This window comes from Artemia sp. Qi Xiang Cuo, chromosome 4 (genome assembly GCF_049724085.1).
Source record: "Artemia sp. Qi Xiang Cuo chromosome 4, ASM4972408v1, whole genome shotgun sequence".
NCBI classification, from domain to species: Eukaryota; Metazoa; Arthropoda; class Branchiopoda; order Anostraca; family Artemiidae; genus Artemia; species Artemia sp. Qi Xiang Cuo.
The window spans coordinates 83,366,035-83,387,294 of record NC_142797.1 but is presented as its reverse complement, the minus strand read 5'-3'; the positions used below and the strand labels follow the sequence as shown (position 1 = coordinate 83,387,294).

The 21,260-nt window shown below is 36.0% G+C and overlaps 2 protein-coding genes across 3 annotated transcripts in view; one reads left to right on the top strand and one right to left on the bottom strand.

The window, feature by feature from the left end:
- Nucleotides 1-13,371, top strand: part of LOC148953534 (4-hydroxyphenylpyruvate dioxygenase-like protein) — a 33,138-nt gene extending 19,767 nt beyond the window's left edge. For both annotated transcript variants that reach the window (XM_089087729.1, XM_089087730.1), the window contains exons 3-6: nt 5,343-5,494; nt 5,840-5,991; nt 8,902-9,035; nt 12,925-13,371. In XM_089087729.1, coding sequence (XP_088943855.1) covers nt 5,343-5,494; nt 5,840-5,991; nt 8,902-9,035; nt 12,925-13,084 — 598 coding nt within the window. In that variant the 3' untranslated portion in view covers nt 13,085-13,371. The remainder of the gene's footprint in view (nt 1-5,342; nt 5,495-5,839; nt 5,992-8,901; nt 9,036-12,924) is intronic.
- Nucleotides 13,372-13,445: 74 nt separating this feature from the next.
- LOC148953533 (uncharacterized) overlaps nt 13,446-21,260 on the bottom strand; it is a 49,943-nt gene continuing 42,128 nt past the window's right edge. Inside the window, exon 4 of the mRNA XM_089087726.1 lies at nt 13,446-14,171. Within this exon, the coding sequence (XP_088943852.1) occupies nt 13,862-14,171 (310 nt within the window). The 3' untranslated portion in view covers nt 13,446-13,861. The remainder of the gene's footprint in view (nt 14,172-21,260) is intronic.

Genomic DNA, 21,260 nt, shown 5'->3' with positions numbered 1-21,260 from the left:
TCTCATTTTCCAATTGAATGAGCCCCTTTTTAAGTTTCTATGACGACCCCTTCTATATGAAGTGCCCTTCTCTAAAGGAAAAAATAATACATAGCACATTGTGCCAACATCGTTCTTACATGCCCTCAGGGCATAACTTAAAACTCTTTCCCCGAGGGTTGTGGGGGATTGTCCTCCTCAAAAGCATACTTTCTATCTGGAAATCAACTACGCTGAACAAAAGGGCTATCTCAAAATTTTGATTGGATGTGTTTGGGGGAATGATGGGCGTGGGGGGGGGCTAGTTGCCCTCTAATCACGTTTGACTCTTAAAAATGGCACTAGCAACTCCAATTTCCAATCAACTGAGCCCTTATCGAATTTTCTACGACAACACCTTCTATAAAAACCTTATATGCCCTCAGGGCATAACTTAAAAGCCTTGCCCTGATGGCTGTGGGGGAGTATTCTCGTCAAAAATATATTTCATATCTGGAAATCAACTACGCTGAACAAAATGGCTCTCTCAAAATTTTGATTGATGTGTTTGGGGGAATGCCGAGCGGGGGGGGGCTAGTTGCCCTCCAATCACTTTCGACTATTAAAAAGGGTACTAGCCTTTCGTATTTCCAATCGAATGAGCCTGTTTTAAAGTTTCTACTACAACGCCTTCTATAAAAACCTTATATGCCCCCAGGGCATAACTTAAAACTCTTGCCCTGAGGGTTGTGAGGGAGTGTCCTCTTCAAAAACATATTTTCAATGTGGCAATCAACTACGCTGAACAAAATGGCTATCTCAAAATTTTGATTGGATGTGATTGGGGGAATGATGGGCGTGGGAGGACTAGTTGCCCACCAATCACTTTCGACTATTAAAAAGGGGACTAGAACTCTCAATTTACAATCGAATGAGCCCCTTTTGAAGTTTTTACGACAACTCCTTTGATACGAAGTGCCTGACTGAAGAAAAAAAAAACACATTGTGCCCACATCGTTGTTTACTTAGGCAGCTCTAGCGTGCTGCCTGTGATAGCCTTAGAAGGTGGGATTGATTTTTTTCCAGATATGCTAAAGCTGTTGTTTCGCAGTACATAATGCATTAATTTGTGTCATGAATGTAATTATTATAAGAATGTGTGAAAATCTGCACTTTTCTATAGCGTAGTCTGGTTTTTTCCTCGAGTAAGAACACTAATATCTTCAATTTCTGTTATAAACCCTTTCACAACCATAGTGTTTATAGCCTAGTATCATCCCCTGAAAAAGAAAAGCAATGACCATTATTTTGCCATCAGTTTAAAAACGTTTTTTCAAATTTTTTTTTCAGAAGAAAAGTTAAGAACAATATCAAAACCTAAATCAAGACCAAAGTCAAACTTAAAACGACATAAAATTACTGTGAATAAATAAATGAAACATAAAACGACCAGAAATCAAAATGAACAATCATATTAAACTTAAAATAACAGACATTACTTATAAATTAAGTTTAACACAAGAAGAAACTAATATGAATGATCAATTCAGGCTTAAAACGAACAACAATTACCAAAAATAAGACCTCTGCCCCCTTAAATTCACTGAAGATTCGAGCGTCCTTTGCGCTTTGATGAAACTGATCTATATTTTGAAGAACGAGATTACACTTCTCGCAATATCAACAAGAGCAGGAAAAAATAAATAAATTCATGGTGCTTTTAAAATCTACCAATAAGAGTTCCGTAGACAATGGGTTTTACTACCCTCAGACCACAGTTTATACAATATACCAGTAAGTTTGCCGCAGATGATTTCTGGCTCTTCATCCTCGGTGCGAACAAAAAGCTCCTCCCACTTATTTCTGCACTTATTGTTCACTTATTGGTTGAGCCTGCCAAGTAGTTTTGTCAGTACTTGTTCCGTAGGTGATTATTCTTTGTCTACCCGTGAAAAGATCTAATGCCGCTTATGTTTATATCTGCAAAAACGTTCTCTGGAGCACTCGGTCCGGGTTTTTATAATGGGTGAGATAGGGAAAGATCATACTGGATAATTATATAAACTGTGCCTCAGACAGTGGGATTACTACCCTCTCAAATGCTCAAAAAGCCATTTCGAAAGTGTGGCTTATGTTTTTCAAAACATCACAAAAAAATGATGTAAATGACAGTACTAAACAGGGTCACATGGAAGACACACAGAATAATTAAATTCACGACTCTCAGTTTAATTCTGTTATTGTAAACAAATACTTTTTTGTCAAAACTTTTCCTTTTATTTCTATTTCATTCATAAGTGATTAAAATTGCCGAAATAAACCATTTAAGAGATTGTGCTAGTGTATGAAGCAACCTGATAAGTTTGTTGAAGCAATTGCCTGTTTTGAATTGATGAATCAATAAAATTCACCAATTAATTGTTTTTCCATTTGAAAGGAATGTATTCAAAACGAAGAAAGAGTTTTGATTTTCAGTTCTAAAGTAATCAAACAATTGTTCGAAATGTATTTGTTTCTGGTAAAGAGCAAATGATGTTCATGTCTTTAGAGGGTTTGAAGGGGTAGTAGCTTCTCTCATTTGTGTTATTTTTTTGTCTGTTTTAAGTATAACTTGATGATTCGTTTTAACTAACCAAAAAACTTGTCGGACGGAAAGATATATATATATATATATATATATATATATATATATATATATATATATATATATACACACACACATACACACACACACATACACACATACACATATATACACATAGACAAACACACACACATATACACATATAAATACACACACACACATATATATATATATATATGCATATATATATATATATACATACATATATATATATATATATATACATATACATATATATATATATATACATATATATATATATATATATATATATATATATATATATATATATATATATATATATATATACATATATATATATATATATATATATATATATATATATATATATATATATATATATATATATATATATATATATATATATATATATATATAAATACTTTGCCCCCTTTCCAAAAACAAAAACCTATAAGCCCCCTTAACCCCCTCCCCCCCCCCAAAAAAAAGAACTCCCAAAGTTTCAAATCTATCCCATCGCCGTGAGGCAAAACAGGGTATAAATAACAAACTAAATATGAAAATATTCACCTTTTAATGAAACCTACTGACGCAGTGTGTAAAATAAAAATACTTTCTTGCCTTCAGCCATTAAAAAGCATACTCTCTTGCGATGATCAGAAACCAACTGACTGTGATTGTAATGATGCTCCAGAGAAATGTTGATTATGGTCGCCCGTTATATAATCTCACGTAATTGACTATTGTAGTTGCCAGGGTACTCCTTCGATATACCCACTCTTTTATATATCTCAATCTAAAGACTCGATGAAAAACTCGTTTTGTCGGGATGATTCAAGACACCGCTGTAGAGAAATACAATGTATAGCGTGGTTTTAATTGCGTATACGATATTTAAAGTATTGTGTTTTGTTTTTGTTTTTTTTGGGGGGAAGGTACCTAGGTTTGATTAGGTTACGTATTTAATATATGCTATGCTTTGCCCCCCCTACCCCCCTAATGTGCAAATGTGTAGCCCAAATTTGTTTCTAAACTATTATATAGTCATTTTATTTTATTTCATTAGCATTAATCAAACTAGCAGTATATAAAAGAGTGGGTATATCGAAGGAGTACCGTTGCCAGTTTTCAATCATTAAAAAGTAATTTTTCTGTTCAGACTAGGTTTATTGATTCACCCATAGTAATATCTGTAATTTTTTTAATTGACGTGTCTATTTATTTTAAATTGTCCTCGTTTTAGGTGTTATTGACTTATTCATAATAAATTCTGCTCGTTTCAAGTTTCACTTATTATATTCCTGTTTCTGGTCATTTTAGGTTTTTGCATCGCTCATTAATTTTCTTTGAATTATTTTCTTTTTTTTGAAAAGCGTAGTCGCAGCAGTGATTGAGCGGGATAAGTCAAATTACTTTCAAAAGGCTATTTTTTCGTGCAGCAAGGTATTTTCCACTCACCATGAAGAAGTTCCACATTAATTATGTCGATTCTAAATAACCGTTTCGTATTTAAAAGTGTAAATTTCGAGTGAAATATCCTAATTTTGTTCTATTTTGTGAACGACTTGAAGAAGTTTGAGCTAAAAACGTAATTGACGCTCAAGTACCAATTTGTACACAGAAAAAGTATTAAAAAAGTATTTAAGGAATAACTTAAAGTGCTCTTGAAAAGATGTATTTAATTATAGATTTAAGTTCTTGGAAATATATTCGAGTACCTCTTCAACAATCGACGTGAGAATATTGGCGACACGAGTGTGACGTTTTTTCACACAATGTCTAAAATTGTTTTTACGAGGGCATGGGTGAATCACGTGACCGAAAACTGGACAATTGCAAACACGAGTTAAAGTCAAATTTGGGCTAACTTTCTCTGCCGACCTAGCATCAAATATGGTCTAAATTTTTCTGCAGACCTAGTATCGAATCTGGGCTAAATTTATCTGCAGACCTAGCATCGAATCTGGGCTAAATTTCTCTGTAGACCTAGTATCAAACCTGGGCTAAATTTCTCTTCAAAGCTAGTACTCATTCATCTGGGAGTTATTTCATGTTTTTTTCTAATAGGAGTACTGAAAAAAAAATGCTGGATATCTGTACGTTAAGAATCTGAAGCTTCCATGTGCAAAATGGGGACGCGTTTGGATTTAGAAAAAGTGCAATATCGAAAGTATCCGAACATTTCAAAACTATTGTTCTACCTATGCGACACCGCGAAGCCTCAATATTTGCGCTATCGTATTGAGTGATAGCACTATATGTAGTCTAGAGTAGTCACCATATTATTAGTCAAGTATTGTTAATTGAAAAGTAATTTAATATCTGAAAAGTTTTACAGGTGAATGCAGTATAATAATCGTGCCGCTATTTTTCTATTACATAAATTGTTCTAGTAAGAACAGGCCTATGAACAACTAGTTCCAAATCTTGGCATTGTCCTGCTTGGATGACTTTTTTCGAGAAGACGCACTGGAAGTGTTTTCCCAGAATAGTCTTTTGGAATCCCTCAATGTGTGTCAATTTTCACTTTCTTTATAGCTCTGGAAAACGCGTTGGTATTTCCCAAATTTTGGATATTTTGACTTATAAATCCGCTTTTTTAATCTTTAGACCCCCATCGCCCTTCCCACCGAATCTAAGACCTATGCACACTCATAATGGTTGGTGTCACATACTGAATTTGACTCACAATATTTTCATTATAACTCTATTTTTGTTTCTACAAACATAAAATATTTACTCACATGATCTTTTTCAGGTTAGATCAACCAATAGATGGCTTAATTATAGGAGGTAATGTTGGAATGAAGCTCAAAGTAATGGACTACTGGAAATGTGCAGAAGTAGGGTTACGAACATCAGGATCTAGAAAAATATCCATCGTTCTTGCTGAATCGCTCCCAGGACAAGGTAACTTGCAAAACAAGTGGTATTTCAGTTTAAAAATGTAATTGAAGCCTTGGAAACCTTTTTCTTCTATGGTTGGAGTTGTATAGCCTTTTTTGTAGATGGCAGTGACCTCTCTCGATAATTTTCCTATCTCCAGCTATTTATAACATAAAAACATTTTTGGATGAATTAAAGCGGTCCTTGCTTATTCTTCATTCAACATATTGCATATTACCCAAAGAGTTGTCTTACGTGTGTGTCAACAGAGTTTTTCAGTTTTCATAGATTGTGTTAGAGTCTTGGGAACCTCTTGCTTGTAAAACCTTTTTCGTATATGGCATTACTTCATACTTTTTTAATTTCTAGCCAATTCTCATATCAAAACATTTTTGGATGAGCATGGTGGTCCTGGAATTCAGCATATTGGATTACATACAAAGAGTATTGTCCCATGCGTGAATCAACTCCATCAAAATGGAGTGCAATTTAGAAAACCGCCTGAAGCTTATTATTCATCTGTAAGTGTAACATTATTTAAGTATAATGTGGCCAAATAACCTTACTAACTATAATCCTAAAAGGCAACATTCCATACGGGTGACTGATTGAAATATCCCTATAGAGTACTAACTATTATCAATATTCATGTAACGAGTAGCAGTCAACCTGATAAAGCTGGAATAAATAGGATGAAGTGTCATTGTATTATTCATCTATTCAGGCACTTACAGGAATCAGGGCCTTTTATACCACCTTCTCATAAAATTTTAGAGATGTATCCTTTGCCGGTGTTTTATACATTTTTTTTTTCAATTTCTTATTTTTCATTTTGGTAATACTGACGGTGCTTATGACCCGTCTATAAGTAAAATATTTGCCGAACGTAGTGAGGTATTCCAGACCCAAAGTGGTGTCGATCGACTGGGCAATTACTGTACTAAAAGTTGTACCAAATTTTAGATTACTATTTTATGGCTCTTCCAAATTATAGTTAAATTTGTAACAGCTTCAGCGGTTTTTCATTTTTTAACCCAAATAGTAATATAGTGTAGTGTCAAAGAGAAAAAGAGAGACTATTACCCTATACTTTTTTGTTAAAAAGATGCTTGAACTCCATTGGCTTATTTTTTTGTAATAGCTTTGTAAACCAATCACAATTTTCTTTTAGAGATATCAGAAATGGAAGCCAATTAACCCCGCATTTTTGTTCTGTTGTAATATATACCTGCTGTTGCTATGTCAAATTTTGACACAGTGAAAATATTGCAAACCTGATTGGTTATTTCGTATGAAATTTGCAGCCAGTTTAAAAAATGACACGTTTTTAATCACAGCATTGTTTACAAGAAAGCACTATGTTTATAGTAATCATAGTTGCAGCGATAGCTGCAACCTAGTAAAGAGCGAACCACAGCCCATAGTAGGCTAAAAGTTATGAACAAAAAATATTACTTCACAGTTAGTACAAAATTTACCTGCAATATTGATTCAAATAAACTGACTCGTATTATTTCCCTAAAATTGTAGAATTCTGAAAAACTGATCTTACTTGAGCTTTTGAGTGAACTTAAATTGTATACTAAAATTTACTGATTTCATGGCCAATGACAGACCATTGAAAACCTTATAAATTAGTCTTTTGTTTTCTCCAGAGTACCTGTGGACTTTTTTGCTCCTAATCGTTTTTTGTTGCGTCGATTGCATGTTTTCAGGAAAGCACTAGTTTTTCAGAACTCTACTTATTTAGGAAATTATTACGAGCCCGTTTATTTGAACCAATATTATAGATATATGTTGAATAAACTATGAAGCATTAATTTTGTTCGTTTTAAGTTTTATCTTCGCTCTTTATTTCCATCATAAAGACATCTTTTCTAATGCTATAATGATTCTTCTGAAACTAAGATTCTCGCATTAATCAAATGCACAGAAGCTCTTGAACATATAGACCCTTTTACGAATATTCTAGTGACAGACTATTTACACTAGCCACCTAAATTGAGCCTGCTTATCGTCACACTCGCTGACAGAAACATGAATTACAGACTCTAGTACCAATAGTGTATCTTGTGTCTAATCTGGTGAACTGTGCTTTATTCAACTTTCAAGTACCAGTCAGAGTGAAGATAGAAGTCAAACTTTTTGAAACTAGAATAGATGAAAGTTTTGCTTCTATTATCCTGAAGCTGATAAAATATATAAAGACACATTATTCGTTGGAAATCTGATTATCTATTAAAGATTTTTGGTCAACGTGGCAGATGTTATGTACAAAAACTTGAAAATTATATTATAAATGAGCAAAGCCTTATCCAGGGGGTGGGGGGGGGGTAGGAGTTTGATAGGGGGTAGGAATTTATTCTAATTAAACGACCTTTGTGATTCGGGGGTCATTCTTAAAGAATTGGAACACAATTTGATTTTTAGTGGTTTTCCCAGCATTATTTAAAAAACGATCAGAAATTAAATTAAAAAAAAAGTTTTTTCAACTGAAAGTAAGGAGCAACACTAAAATTTAAAACGATCAGAAATTATTATGTATGTGAGGGGGTTCGCCCCCTCGTGAATACCTCGCTCTTTACGCTAAAGCTTTTTTTAGTACTCTCAAAAGAGCTATTTATTGTAATAAACGGCCTTTGTGATTCAGGGGTCATTCTTAAAGAATTGGAACACAATTCAAATTTTAGCGTGAAGAGCGAGATATTGAAGAGGGGGCGAACCCCCTCATATACGTAATAATTTCTGTTCGTTTTACGTTTTAATGTTGCTCCTTACTTTCAGTTGATAAAATCTGTTTTTGTTTTTTTTTCAATACGCTCAAGGAGTAATGTACTTTATAAGAGATAATTTATACCAAATTAAAATTGTGTCATGGAAATTATTTCATAATTACACAACTTACGAAATGCAGGAACTTCACATGGAGAAATTGATGGCCAGGAGTTTCTGGCCATGAGGCCAGGAGTTTCTCAAGTTCATTTGCTTTTTGACGTTTGTTACATGTGCAATAAGGTATCTCATGGATGGGGGTGAATTTGGTGAAACAGAAAAAAAAGAGAACTATCCAAAGTTAGGTGGAAATCATGAAATCTAAATATTCTATGGGCCTGGAAACCCCCTCCCCTGTATCTACCTGCTAGTCATATGGAATTGCACCACCTCCTGAGCTTTAGTTTTGCAGATGCTTCATATATTAATTGTGAAATGTTCTTTCTAGACATTAAGGGTTTTCAACGGGCCTACAATATTCGTATATTAAAAACAATCTACCAGGAGTTAGTAATAAAACTATTTTAGCCATTTTAGGGCCAAAACTGAATTAGGATACCCATCCCTTTTCTAAAGCAGCCATGTGGTTTTAGTATTTTTTTTTTTATAAGATTGGAGAAAAGGCACAGATTCTATAGATTAATATAAGATTTTTCCAGGTTGGTAAATTGGACGAAATCATAGGTTGTGGAGAAGATCTAGCCAAGTTCAAGCAGCTTGGTATTCTTATCGACTGCGAAGCAGACGCGTCCGACTCTGATACCCTTCCCACTAATATTCCAAAGGACGATAGGTATATATGCATTTAATTAATTAAACCGATTTAGACAAGTTTAATTTATTCTATTTTATTTAATCGGAATTTACCCTGTTTGAATTCATTTTAGAACCAAAACCCTCAGTAACAATCTTTGCCGGAATTCCTGAATTTCTACTAAATTTCTAGAGCAAGAATAGTGGCCTCGCAGGTACTGTAACTGTAACTTGGTACTGTAACAGGTACTGTAACATAGTACTGTAACAAGTACTGCAACTGCAACTTGGTACTGTAACAGGTACTGTAACTTGGTACTGTAACAGGTACTGTAACTGTAACTTGGTACTGTAACTGTAACTTGGTACTGTAACAGGTACTGTAACTGTAACTTGGTACTGTAACTGTAACCTGGTACTGTAACAGGTACTGTAACTGTAACTTGGTACTGTAACAGGTACTGTAACTGTAACTTGGTACTGTAGCAGGTACTGTAACTGTAACTTGGTACTGTAACAGATACTGTAACTGTAATGGTACTGCAACAGGTACTGTAACTGTAACTTAGTACTGTAACAGGTACTGTAACTGTAACTTGGTACTGTAATAGGTACTGTAACTGTAACTTGGTACTGTAAGTGTAACTTGGTACTCTAACAGGTACTGTAACTGTAACTTGGTACTATAATAGGTACTGTAACTTGGCGTGTGTTGTGTTTTTGTCCTAGTCTTTTTGGATTCCGAGCCTTTACAAAAATTAGTACAAGTGTTTATCTCTAGGCTGATACCGAAATTGAAGCGGTATACTATTAAACCTCTATAAAGAGAACTTTCAAGAAACAATTTTTATTGGAGAGATGTTTAGCCTTTTAGCTGGATTGGAAATTAGTTCTGGAATATCTGCAGGAAATAAGGTACCATGTGACGTATATTCTTCGTACCTGCAGAAAGAAGGAGGAGGAACTCAGTGACACTATTTCGGGGGGGGGGGGGGCTCAACTGAGATTTTAAATAATACCTCTTATTTGGGGGTAATTTTTGTATTGAAAATTTTCTTTTTTGGTATTTTAATTGAAGTAAAATCAAAAAATTGACAAGTTTTGCTTCCTTCCTAGATTTTTACAAATAAATCCCCCTCTCGCAAAATTTTCGTGAATTGACGCCAATGAAGGAACTGAATATCTCCAATTCTCAAGATAGCTGTATTCCTGCTTTTGATTCCCGCCCTGAAGGCTCTGACCGAGCACACCTGTCAACGCTTTGTTATTTCATACAAAATGTGTATTTTAATTACAACTAATGTGGATAGGGATGTGCTAATACGGGTGATCGGTGAAAACTTTTAATATCCAGATATATGAAAAAATTGTGTGCTTTACAATGAGTAGAAAGTATCCCCTTTTAAGAAACTGACTATAAACACAGGTTTAAATTTTATACTTTTTGTTATCAAATTTGGAATTAAAAGTCAAGTACCAAGGCTTTGGTTTAAAAGTTGTTGGTTTAAACAGTTTGGTTTTAAGTTGACTTAGTTTACCAAATTTTCATTCTAAGATCAATAATTGAGAAGTTTCTGAATCATAAGGCCACTTTAATCCTAAGATTTTAGATAATGAGCAGGCGTTTGATTCAGCTGATCGAAAAGCTTTAATGCTGCGTTCGAGAATACCACTGCTACGGTTAAGGTAGGAGGTAAGGTTAGTTATTGCCTCGGTGGGGATCGGGAGTTTTTCAGGGTTTTTTCCTTCCCCCGTTTATGCAAATTCTTTGATGGACTTTGTCTTAAAGAGCATGGCAAAGGCTATGGGAGAGCATGGAACTGAATGGGAAGGCAAAACTCTGCTAGACTTAGTTTTTGCAGATGATTTTAGTGTTCTAGATAAAGTGTTAGATGGTGTTCCAGATAGTATCAGCCAAATGAATTAATCTCGGGAAATTTTGAGAGTTCAGTGTACAAGAATAGGTTTGAAAATTAATGTTAAGAGGACTAATTTTTTTAGATTTGGAATAAATGAGGATAAAGAGGTAACGAAAAGAGGTAGCGAAGAGGTAACGAAAGGATTGATCCTGTGGATTGCTTCACTCGCCTCGTAGTTCTATTAGTAAAGATGGTGGGCTCAGCGAAGATCTACAAAGTAGAACAGTCAAGACACAGGTGTTTTTTGGCAGTTCTAGAAAGTTTGGAAAGCTAGGAATAATGAATTAGACTCAGAATTGGAAGCTACAGTTATGCCTGTGGTCAAGTATGGCTCTGAAATGTAAGCACTTCAAATAGCTATGAAAGATATTTAAAACTTGAAGTAATTGGCTAAGAAGAGTCTTAGGTAGTTGTTTGACCGACCGTATAGCAAACAATACGGTGTACGGAAAATGTGGTTCGTTCCCTTTCTCTAGTGGTGTAATGAAAGAAATGTTGAGATGATTAGGCCATGTTTTACTGATGAAGGATGATGGATCGTGAAAGATTATGCTTTTTGGCTTTTCACATAGGGGCAAACGAAAAGCAAGTATTCCCCGAATGAGGTGGGAAGAGATCATAAAAAAAATATTTCAGGACCTGGCAACTTTACGGGACAGGGTAAAGAGTGAAGCTCTGAGTAGATTGTGACAGAGGAGGAGCGTGTGCAGGTGGGTAGCTTCAGGTAGGCTAGTGATGCTATCAACTCTTGTAGAAATAGTAGACTGTCCGAAAGCCCCATGCTTAAGTCGACGATGAAATAGTTTATTGGGTCGTATGCTATTAGTTTTTTCTCCCTCTCTTTCCTCCTTTCTCTTTATCTCTCTCTCCGTTCCCTATCTCTTGCTCTTTCTTACCCTCTCCGTTTCTCTCTCTCTCTCTCTCTCTCTCTCTCTCTCTCTCTCTCTCTCTCTCTCTCTCTCTCTCTCTCTCTCTCTCTCTCTCTCTCTCTCTTCCCGCCTTGTCTATTTTCTGGCATTTTGATGTTTATTATTGCGACAAAAATTTTCAGAGAAAAATCGGTAAATGTTTCTGCAGGGGTTATCTGGAGCTAAAAAGGGTTTACGGGAAATATTTCCATAAGAACAGGGTGAAGGACCTCCCCTTTCCTTGAAACGTGTTTAAAAATGAAATTTAATAAATTTTAGAGTTCTTGTAAAAGAGTTCTTGGTCCGACTGCCCTCTACTGCTTGTCCTTGAACTGCTGAAATCAACCTATTTACAGTAACCCACTGCAATATACGAATTCTCAGTTTGAAGGTCGATTAGTACCTTCATTTGATTTAAACAGTCAAAGCGACATATTATCCCTGAATTTGTTGATGAACAGATATCCTGAAGCCTCCCTTAGCTAAGCCAGAAGAAAATTCCCCGAATTAGCAGTGATTCCTCACATCAACTTAAAAATCAACCTTAAAATGTGGTTCGTTTTTTGGTCCACTGTTAAATCAGGCTTTAACATCGAGGTCTGACCTTCAGGAGATGGCGTTGCCTTGAATTGCTTGAAAGAGCGTGCTGTTAAACCCAAAATTTCTATCCATTATCTCAGGAGATTCCTTTGAGCCAGTTGCTATGCGGTTCTCCGTCTATTCCCAACTTAGGGGGGGGGGGTTGAAAACCTAGAAAATTCCATCTTTAGACCCAGATATTCCAAAATTTCTCGGGTGACCGTTTCAACTAATCTTGAGTGTATGGGGGAGGGGGGTCTATTTTCTATGTACTCGTATATGTGGTGACAGCCTCATTTCTTTTCTTTTCTTTCTTAGACTTGAAGGCTAGCTTTGCTCCGATTGTCAAGTTGCCTCAGTTCTTTCCCGACCATGCTTAGAAAGTTTGGCTGCATGCCAGTTTGGTTCTAAAGCTACTTTCTGTTTAATGGATGGAAAATTCCTACCATACTTAGAAAGTTTTGCTACATGCTAGTTTGGCTTTAATGTTGCTTTCTTTCTTGGACGGTATATTTTTTTTTAGGTATTTATTGCAAATTTTCACACTGCCAGTCTTTGATGAGGATACGTTTTTTTTGGAAGTAATTCAGCGCAAAGGTGCAACAGGATTTGGTGCTGGGAATGTTACAGCTCTAGCAAGATCTATTGAAGAATCTTCAAAGAATCTAGTCAATACTAATTAGTCACATTTCAACTTAGTTTTATTTAAGTAAATTATTGTATTATTATACTGTATATTATGTCTTTAAGCCAACAATGTGTCCATTTTTTTTTTACTGAAAATCATAGAAAAAAGGTTGAGAAGTAAACTAAAAACGCTTAACATTGAATGTTTGACGTTCAATTTTTTCTACTATTTGAGCAGAATCAAGGCTTTACCCAGAGGGGGGGAGGGTTTGACCCTCCCACCCCCGAAATGTTTGTCTGAGTCGCAAAAACGTAACAAAAATGGATATACAGAAATTTTGTATGCGTTTTTTGAGTTTTTTTTGTAACCCCCCCCCCCCTGAATTTGTTTTAGTAAAACCCCCTCCAAAAAAAAAATCCTGGGTATGGCCTTGAGCAGAATGGCACATTATTTTGTTTAATAATTTTGACTCTCTCATTGGTATTTTATGATGGGTATCACACTTTCTTCCAGCTTCCCTAAAGTTCTTTGTCAATACTATCATTAACTAACGAGCACGCAACACTTTATCTATCATAATTTTTACTAAAAACTGGCCATCACTTAGTACCCCTTCTCATCTTGGAAGTGCTGGTCTTACAATATACCTAAACGTAGCATGGGTAGTACTTCTCTTGCCATAAATCTGAACATTTGATTGTAATACAATGTAACACAAAACAGCTAAAATTTCGGTCGGCTCTACCTGTTTTTGGGGGTATGCCTTCTTTAGCCTCAGCTGGCTGCTATTACTTTTAGGTTTCTATGCATACCTTTAAATTGGAAATTTTATTTAGTTTGTCGAAAACGAAATATACTTTTCTGGAAGGATTTCTCTTGCCATAAACCCAAAGGTCTTATTATAAGACATTATGGTGGTTTCATCGAAACCACCATACTTTTGATAGTTTTCCTTGTCCAAATAGTATCTGTGATTAAAAAGCAAATGAATTGTAATTTGTTCTTTCCACTCTCTCCAGTAGCTATGGTAAAGCTGAGGTATAAGCATGTGAGCACCAAATTTCAGCTTCACCCTGTGCACAAGAGACGGATCTTTGTATAAAACTTCCACTGTTGGACGTTCACCAGCGTTGTAATACCATCTAAAATGAAAATGATGGTTCATTACAGGTATAAATGATGATTTTGTTCCATGTAGTTTTTTGAAAGAGCGTTTCTAAACTGTCACTTACAATGGGCTGACCTTCGTCTAATACTTGGTTGGAGCGACCGCTGCCACCATGATAGTAGAGGACTAACTATATAGTACAGTTAACGATTGAGTTGTTTAGAGAGAGTGTTGAATACTTATTTTGCCTTTTCAAATTTTTCAACATTAGGCACAAAAAAAAAAAAAATTGCCCACGTGATTTATTGCAAGCCTTTATTTCCTATCTTGGAATGCCATGTCGGCAGAGATTTAAGTGCATTGTTTATCAAGATTTTCTTCCCGATATTCGTAACTTTCTTAAATTTTGTGAAAGACCATAACTTAGTAAAAGCATAGAACTTGTGGTATGTATGGCTATAAGTTTTTTTTTCTTCTGCTCTTGTCTGAGAAAACTAGTTAAGCTTTAGCACTTTTCAAGTACTTTTCAGACCAATGTAAAATATCTTTAATTTTAAGCAAGAAAGTTTGAAACCTCCCAAAACTGAATTTCTTCCGTATGAGTTTTTTTTTCTGTCCTTGTCTGAGAAAACTAGTTAAGCTTTAGCACCTTTTAAGTACTTTTCAGACCAGTGTAAAATATCTTTAATTTTAAGCAAGAAAGTTTGAAACCTCCCAAAACTGAATTTCTTCCGTATGAGTTTTTTTTTCTGTCCTTGTCTGAGAAAACTAGTTAAGCTTTAGCACCTTTTAAGTACTTTTCAGACCAGTGTAAAATATCTTTAATTTTAAGCAAGAAAGTTTGAAACCTCCCAAAACGGAATTTCTTCCGTATGAGTTTTTTTTATGTCCTTGTCTGAGAAAACTAGTTAAGCTTTAGCACCTTTTAAGTACTTTTCAGACCAGTGTAAAATATCTTTAATTTTAAGCAAGAAAGTTTGAAACCTCCCAAAACTGAATTTCTTCCGTGTGAGTTTTTTTTCTTCCTTTTTTTGTGTATAATCGTGGTTTTTATTAATTTTTTTTTTATTGAACGGTAAAAACGAGCCTTTTAAAACTTTCTGTCGTATTTGAATCCAGCAAATTCAAAAGATGAAACCCCAGAAGCCTTAGCAGGATGTTTACTGCGTGGACTAAAGCCTGTCATTGATATTCTGTCGTGGACTGGTATGTCATTAAGAACTGCTGGAGTGGGATCCTCCCCACTCTACTGGTAATTGAAAGGATTCAAAGAGGAGGAGATGGGAATGGGGATCTAGGAGATGGGGCCAGGCGGCATACTAGTCAAATATTGCGTTGGCAAGCCAAAAAATTAATAGGGAGTAGTCAATATGGACTTCTTTCAGTTAAAGATAGGAACGAGGCCTCGATTAGTGAGGAGGAAAGTGTTAACGAATGATGGACAGAACATTTTTAAATGTATTAAGGCGTAATAAAGTTACAGGAAATGAAATAAAACAATGAAAAAGTTTGTGACAAATTGGAAGAGAAGGAAGGTTCATTTTGCGAGGAACAGCTAGAAACAGAATCCTGCAAAAAGGATTAAAAAGTAATGAGGTTTCAGATGCTGTTATTGCGGTACATGAATTTTAAACATGGAGGCTTTGAAGTTAGACATAAATTAGTGATAATTGTGAATCTTATTTTTGAAAAGGGGGAAGTGCTTAGCGATTTTAGGAAAACTTCAATTATGCCTCTTTTTAAGAAAGGTGATAAGAATCAGTGTAGTTATTGTAGAAACATTAGCTTGGTATGTGTAAGAAGTAAATTACTTAGTATAATGCTACTTTTTAGATTTAGAGATACTGTAGATAAAGTTTAAGAGAAGAACATTGAGGTTGTAAGAAGGGGAGAGGATGCGTCGACCAATTTTCACTATTAGATTAATAAATGAGAAGTGCTTGAGTCATCAGACCGCTTTAATCCTTGGTGCTGTAGATTATGAACAACTATTTGATTCAGTCGAGAGAAGAGTTTTTGTGAAGGTCGTGTCCTTGGATAGTATACCAGATCATTACATTAATGTGATTGTTTTATGCACGAGCATAATATTGCTGCAGTTAAAGAACAAAGTGAGGTCTGACGCTGGTTTCGTATTGAATCGGAGTTTAAGCAGAGCTGCGTTCTATCCCCATTTACATGGATCATACACATGATCCATATATTTTGACTGACTTTGACCTAGGGAACTCGGCAAAGACTACGGGAGAGTATGGAATCAAATGGAAAGGTAAAACACTCCTAGACTTAAACTATGCTGCTGATATTGGTGTCCTAGATGAAAATTAATTAAAAAACCTTTTCCACAAAATAAGTTTTTCAAAGAAAAGTAAAGAACTCCATTAAACAAAAAATGAGCAAAAATAAAATAATCTACCAAGCTCGAAACTACCACAAATCAGCATCAATAAATAAATGAAACCCAAAACGAAGAAAAATTAAAATAATAACCGAGTCAAACTCAAAACGAGCAAAAATTAACATAAGTTGGGCGCAAAACCCCTATGCCTTCCCAAGGCCAGAACAAAATTTGCACTTTACTGAAAAAATATAAATGAATGTGCATTGTCAGTTTAATATACCTAGTAATCAAAATGTTAAAATTATTTGATTTATTAAAGCTATAAAAGTAAACCCTCCTCCTCAGACTTCTCTCACAGAGCATACAGCCAGACCCAATCCTAACAGTAATGGGAAAAATTGAGGATGAAGCAAACCAAGTGAAACTTACACTCAGCCAGGAAAAAACAGTCCTATTTAGGGTTAATTTCCTTAAACGGCCAGTACCAGACCCGCCATGCGGTGGGCCGAAGGCTGTAAAAACGGTGAAGATCCTGGGTGTCGACCTGGAGGCCGATCTGAAATGGAATACCTACGTATCGTCAATCGTCTCGAAGACCACCGCTTTGGGATGAAAACTGAGATCATGGTTGTATGCTACAAATGCTACATTAGACCGCTCACTGAATATGCCTGCCCTGTGTGGCACAGCGCACTGACCATAGATCAAAGCAACCAAATTGAAGGATTGCAGAAAAGGGCCTGCAAAATAATACTGGGGAGTAGTTACGTTGACTATGAGATGAGCCTCAAAGTTCTGAAGTTGGAGTCCCTCAAAGAGAGAAGGCACACCCTGGTCAAGGACTTTGGTCAAAAAATCCTTGACTCTGAAACACACCGCGATCTACTTCCGGATTTTAAGGCGCGCCAAACTCAACATTCTACGAGGCTCAGAGAAATAACAAAAAACGCAGCAAAGCTGAAACGACCGCCGATCCACTCATCCGAGCGCTACCTGTAGTAATTTGGTCGATATTTCGTAAAACACTACAATGGTGACCCAGAAAAATTGTAAATAAATCAAGTTTGAATAATTTAATTTTGTAAGTGTTTTTAAATTGTTTGACTCCCGCTGTCATTTTTGTTGTTAACAAGAATATTAAGAGAAAAATAAAGTGAATTAATTAAAAACATTTATATTTTTTTCAGTAAAGTGCAAATTTTGTTCTGGCCTTGGGAAGGCATAGGGGTTTTGCGCCCAACTTATGTTAATTTTTGCTCGTTTTGAGTTTGACTCGGTTATTTATTTTAATTTCTGTTTGTTTTGGGTTTCATTTATTTATCGATGCTGATTTGTGGTAGTTTCGAGCTTGGTAGATTATTTTATTTTATTTTTGCTCATTTTTTGTTTTATGGACTTCTTTAATTTTCTTTGAAAAACTTATTTTGTGGAAAGTTTTTTTAATTAATTTCTGTTCGTTTTATATTGACAGTCCTTTAGTCTTTTTAGTCTTTTAGTCTTTTCAGGGAAAAAGAAAATAACACATGAAATCTTTTCGTTTTATAAGACTTTATATTTTGACCTGCTATTTGTATGCTGAAGAAAAATTTTCAGCAATTTTTGACAACATACACCATCTTAAAAATTTGGACACAAATACTACTGTTTAACTTAGTTTCATACCTCCTCTGGTTGACCTGAAATGGAAAACTTGATACTATTCGCAAAAAAAATCTTTGAAACCTCCCAAAACTGAATTTCTTCCGTATGAGTTTTTTTTTTCTTAAAAGGTGCTAAAGCATAACTAGTTTTCTCAGAAAAGGACAGAAAAAAAGGCTCGTACGGAAGAAATTCAGTTTTGGGACGTTTCAAACTTTCTTGCTTAAAATTAAAGATATTTTACACTGGTCTGAAAAGTACTTAAAAGGTGCTCTAGTTTACCTGAAATGGAAAACTCGATACCATTCGCAAAAAAATCTGTTTACTTTCTTTGATAGATTTGATACATTTGCACTATTTTGATTTGGTTAAATTTTAAGAGCAGAAGTAGCCTCGAAAGTTTGAACATAATACCCTCAGTCGTTCTTGGGATACTGCTGAGATGCCTTATTGAGAATTAGCATTATCACACTGCATTTTTATTTAATCTTGAGGCAACATTTAGTTTTTAAACATAATGGGCAAATGGGAGGGTGGGAGTGGAAGGGGGAATAGTTGCTCTCCAATCACTTTCGACTATTAAAAAGGGCGTCAGCCCTTTCTATTTTCAATCGAATGAGCCCCTTTCGAAATTCCCACGACAACTCCTTCGATACGAAGTGCCCTGGAATAAACAACAACAAAAAATATTACTAATCACTTTCGACTATTAAAAAGGGCACTAGCCCTTTGAATTTCAAATCGAATGACCACATTTCTGAAGTTTCTAAGACAACGTCTTCAATAAAAACCTCACATGCCTCCAGGGCATAACTTAAAACCCTTGCCCGGAGGGCTGTGGCGGGGTATCCTCCTCAAAAATATATTTTCTATCTTTAAATCAACTACGCTGAACAAAATGACTATCTCAAAATTTTTACTGGATGTGTCTGGGGGAATAATGGGCATGGGGGGGCTAGTTGCCCTCCAAACACTTTCGACTATTAAAAAGGGCTCTAGCCGGTTGAATTTCCAATCGAATGAGCTTTTTTTAAAGTTTCTACGACATCGCCTTCTATAAAAACATTTTATGCCCCCTGGGCATAACTTAAAACTCTTGTCCTGAGGGTTGTTGGGGAGTGTCCTCATATTTTCTATCTGGAAATCAACTTCGCTGAACAAAATGGCTATCTAAAAATTTTGATTGGATGTGTTTGGGAGAATGATGGGCGTGGAGGTGGGGCTAGTTCCCCTCCAATTAATTTTGACTATTAACAATGGAACTAGCCCTTTGAATTTCAAATCGAATGTACCTGTTTTGAAATTTCTACGACAACGCCTTCTACAAAAACTTTATATGCCCCCAGGGCATAACTTAAAACCCTTGCCCTGAGGGTTGTGGGGGAGTGTCCTCCTCAAAAACATATTTTCTATCTGTAAAGGAACTATGCTGAACAAACTGGCTATCTCAAAATTTTCATTGGATGTGTTTGGGGAAATAATGGGCATGGGGGGCCTAGTTGCCCTCCAATCACTTTCGACTATTAAAAAGGGCACTAGCCCGTTGAATTTCCAATGGAATGAGCTTTTTTTGAAATTCTAAGATAACGCCTTCTATAAAAACCTTATATGCTCCCAGGGCATAACTTATAACCCTTGCCCTGAGGGCTGTGGGGGAGTTTCCTCCTCAAAAACATATTTTCTATCCGGAAATCAACTACGCTGAACAAAACGGCTGTCTCAAAATTTTGATTGAATGTGTTTGGGGGAGTGATGGGCAGGGTGGGGGGGGGGCTAGTTGCCCTCCAATCAGTTTTGACTATTAAAAAGGGCACTAGCCACTCCAATTTGCAATCGAATGAGCCCTTTTCGAACTTTCTACGACAACTTCTTCAATACAAATTGCCCGGGTATGGAGAAAAAAAATACATTGTGCCCACATCGTTCTTTACTTAGGCAGCGCTAGCGCGCTGCCTATGATATCAGCAAAAGAAACGTTTTTTTTAAGGTCTTCAACGTTCAGGGTGCAAGAACAGACTACAAAATACTAGAAAATCGCTCATATAGTGAAGACGTAATGTTGGCATACAATAAGAATGATCAAGTGGATAGCTTCACTTACCTAGGTGGTATCATTGGCAGCGCGATAGCGCTGCCTTAGTAAAGAACTATGTGGGCACAATATATTAATTTTTTTTTCTTCTTCATTCTCCATACCCGGGCACTTTGTATCGAAGGAGTTGTCGTAGAAACTTCGAAAAGGGCTCGTTTGATTGGAAATTGGAGTGGCTAGTGCCCTTCTTAATAGTCGAAAGTGATTGGAGGGCAACTAGCGCCCCCCAACGCCCATCATTCCCCCAAACACATCCAACCAAAATTTTGAGATAGCCATTTTGTTCAGCGTAGTTGATTTCCAGATAGAAAATATGTTTTTGAAGAGGACACCCCCCAACAGCCCTCGGAGCAAGGGTTTTAAGTTATGCCCTGAGGGCATATAAGAACGATGTTGACACAATGTATCACTTATAATTTTTTTTCTTTGTAGGAGGGCACTTCGTATCGCAGAAGTTATCGTAGAAACTTCGAAAAGGGCTCATTAAATTGGAAATTGGAGTGGCTTGTGCCCTTTATAATAGTCGAAAGTGATTAGAAGGCAACTAGCACCCCTTCCACGCCCACCATTTCCCGAAACACATCCAATAAAAATTTGGAGATAGCCATTTTGTTCAGCGTAGTTGGTTTCCGGGTAGAAATTATATTTCTGAGGAAGACACTCCACCTTAACCTTCAAGGTAAGGGTTTTAAGATATGCCTTTATGTCAGAAAAGGTTTTTATAGTAAACTCTGACTTAGACACTTCAAAAAGGCTCATTCACTTGGAAATTTAAAGGGCCAGTTACCATTCTAATATTCCACAGTGATTGGAGGGCCCCTAGCCCCCCCCCACGCCAATCATTCCCCCAAACACACCCAATCAAAATTTTGATAGCCATTTTGTTCAGCGTAGTTGATTTCCAGATAGAAAATATGTTTTTGAGGAGGACACCCCCCCACAACCCTCGGGGCAAGGGTTGTAAGTTATGCCCTGGGGGCATATAAGGTTTTTATAGAACACGTTGTCGTAGAAACTTCAAAAAAGGCTCATTCGATTGGATATTCAAAGGG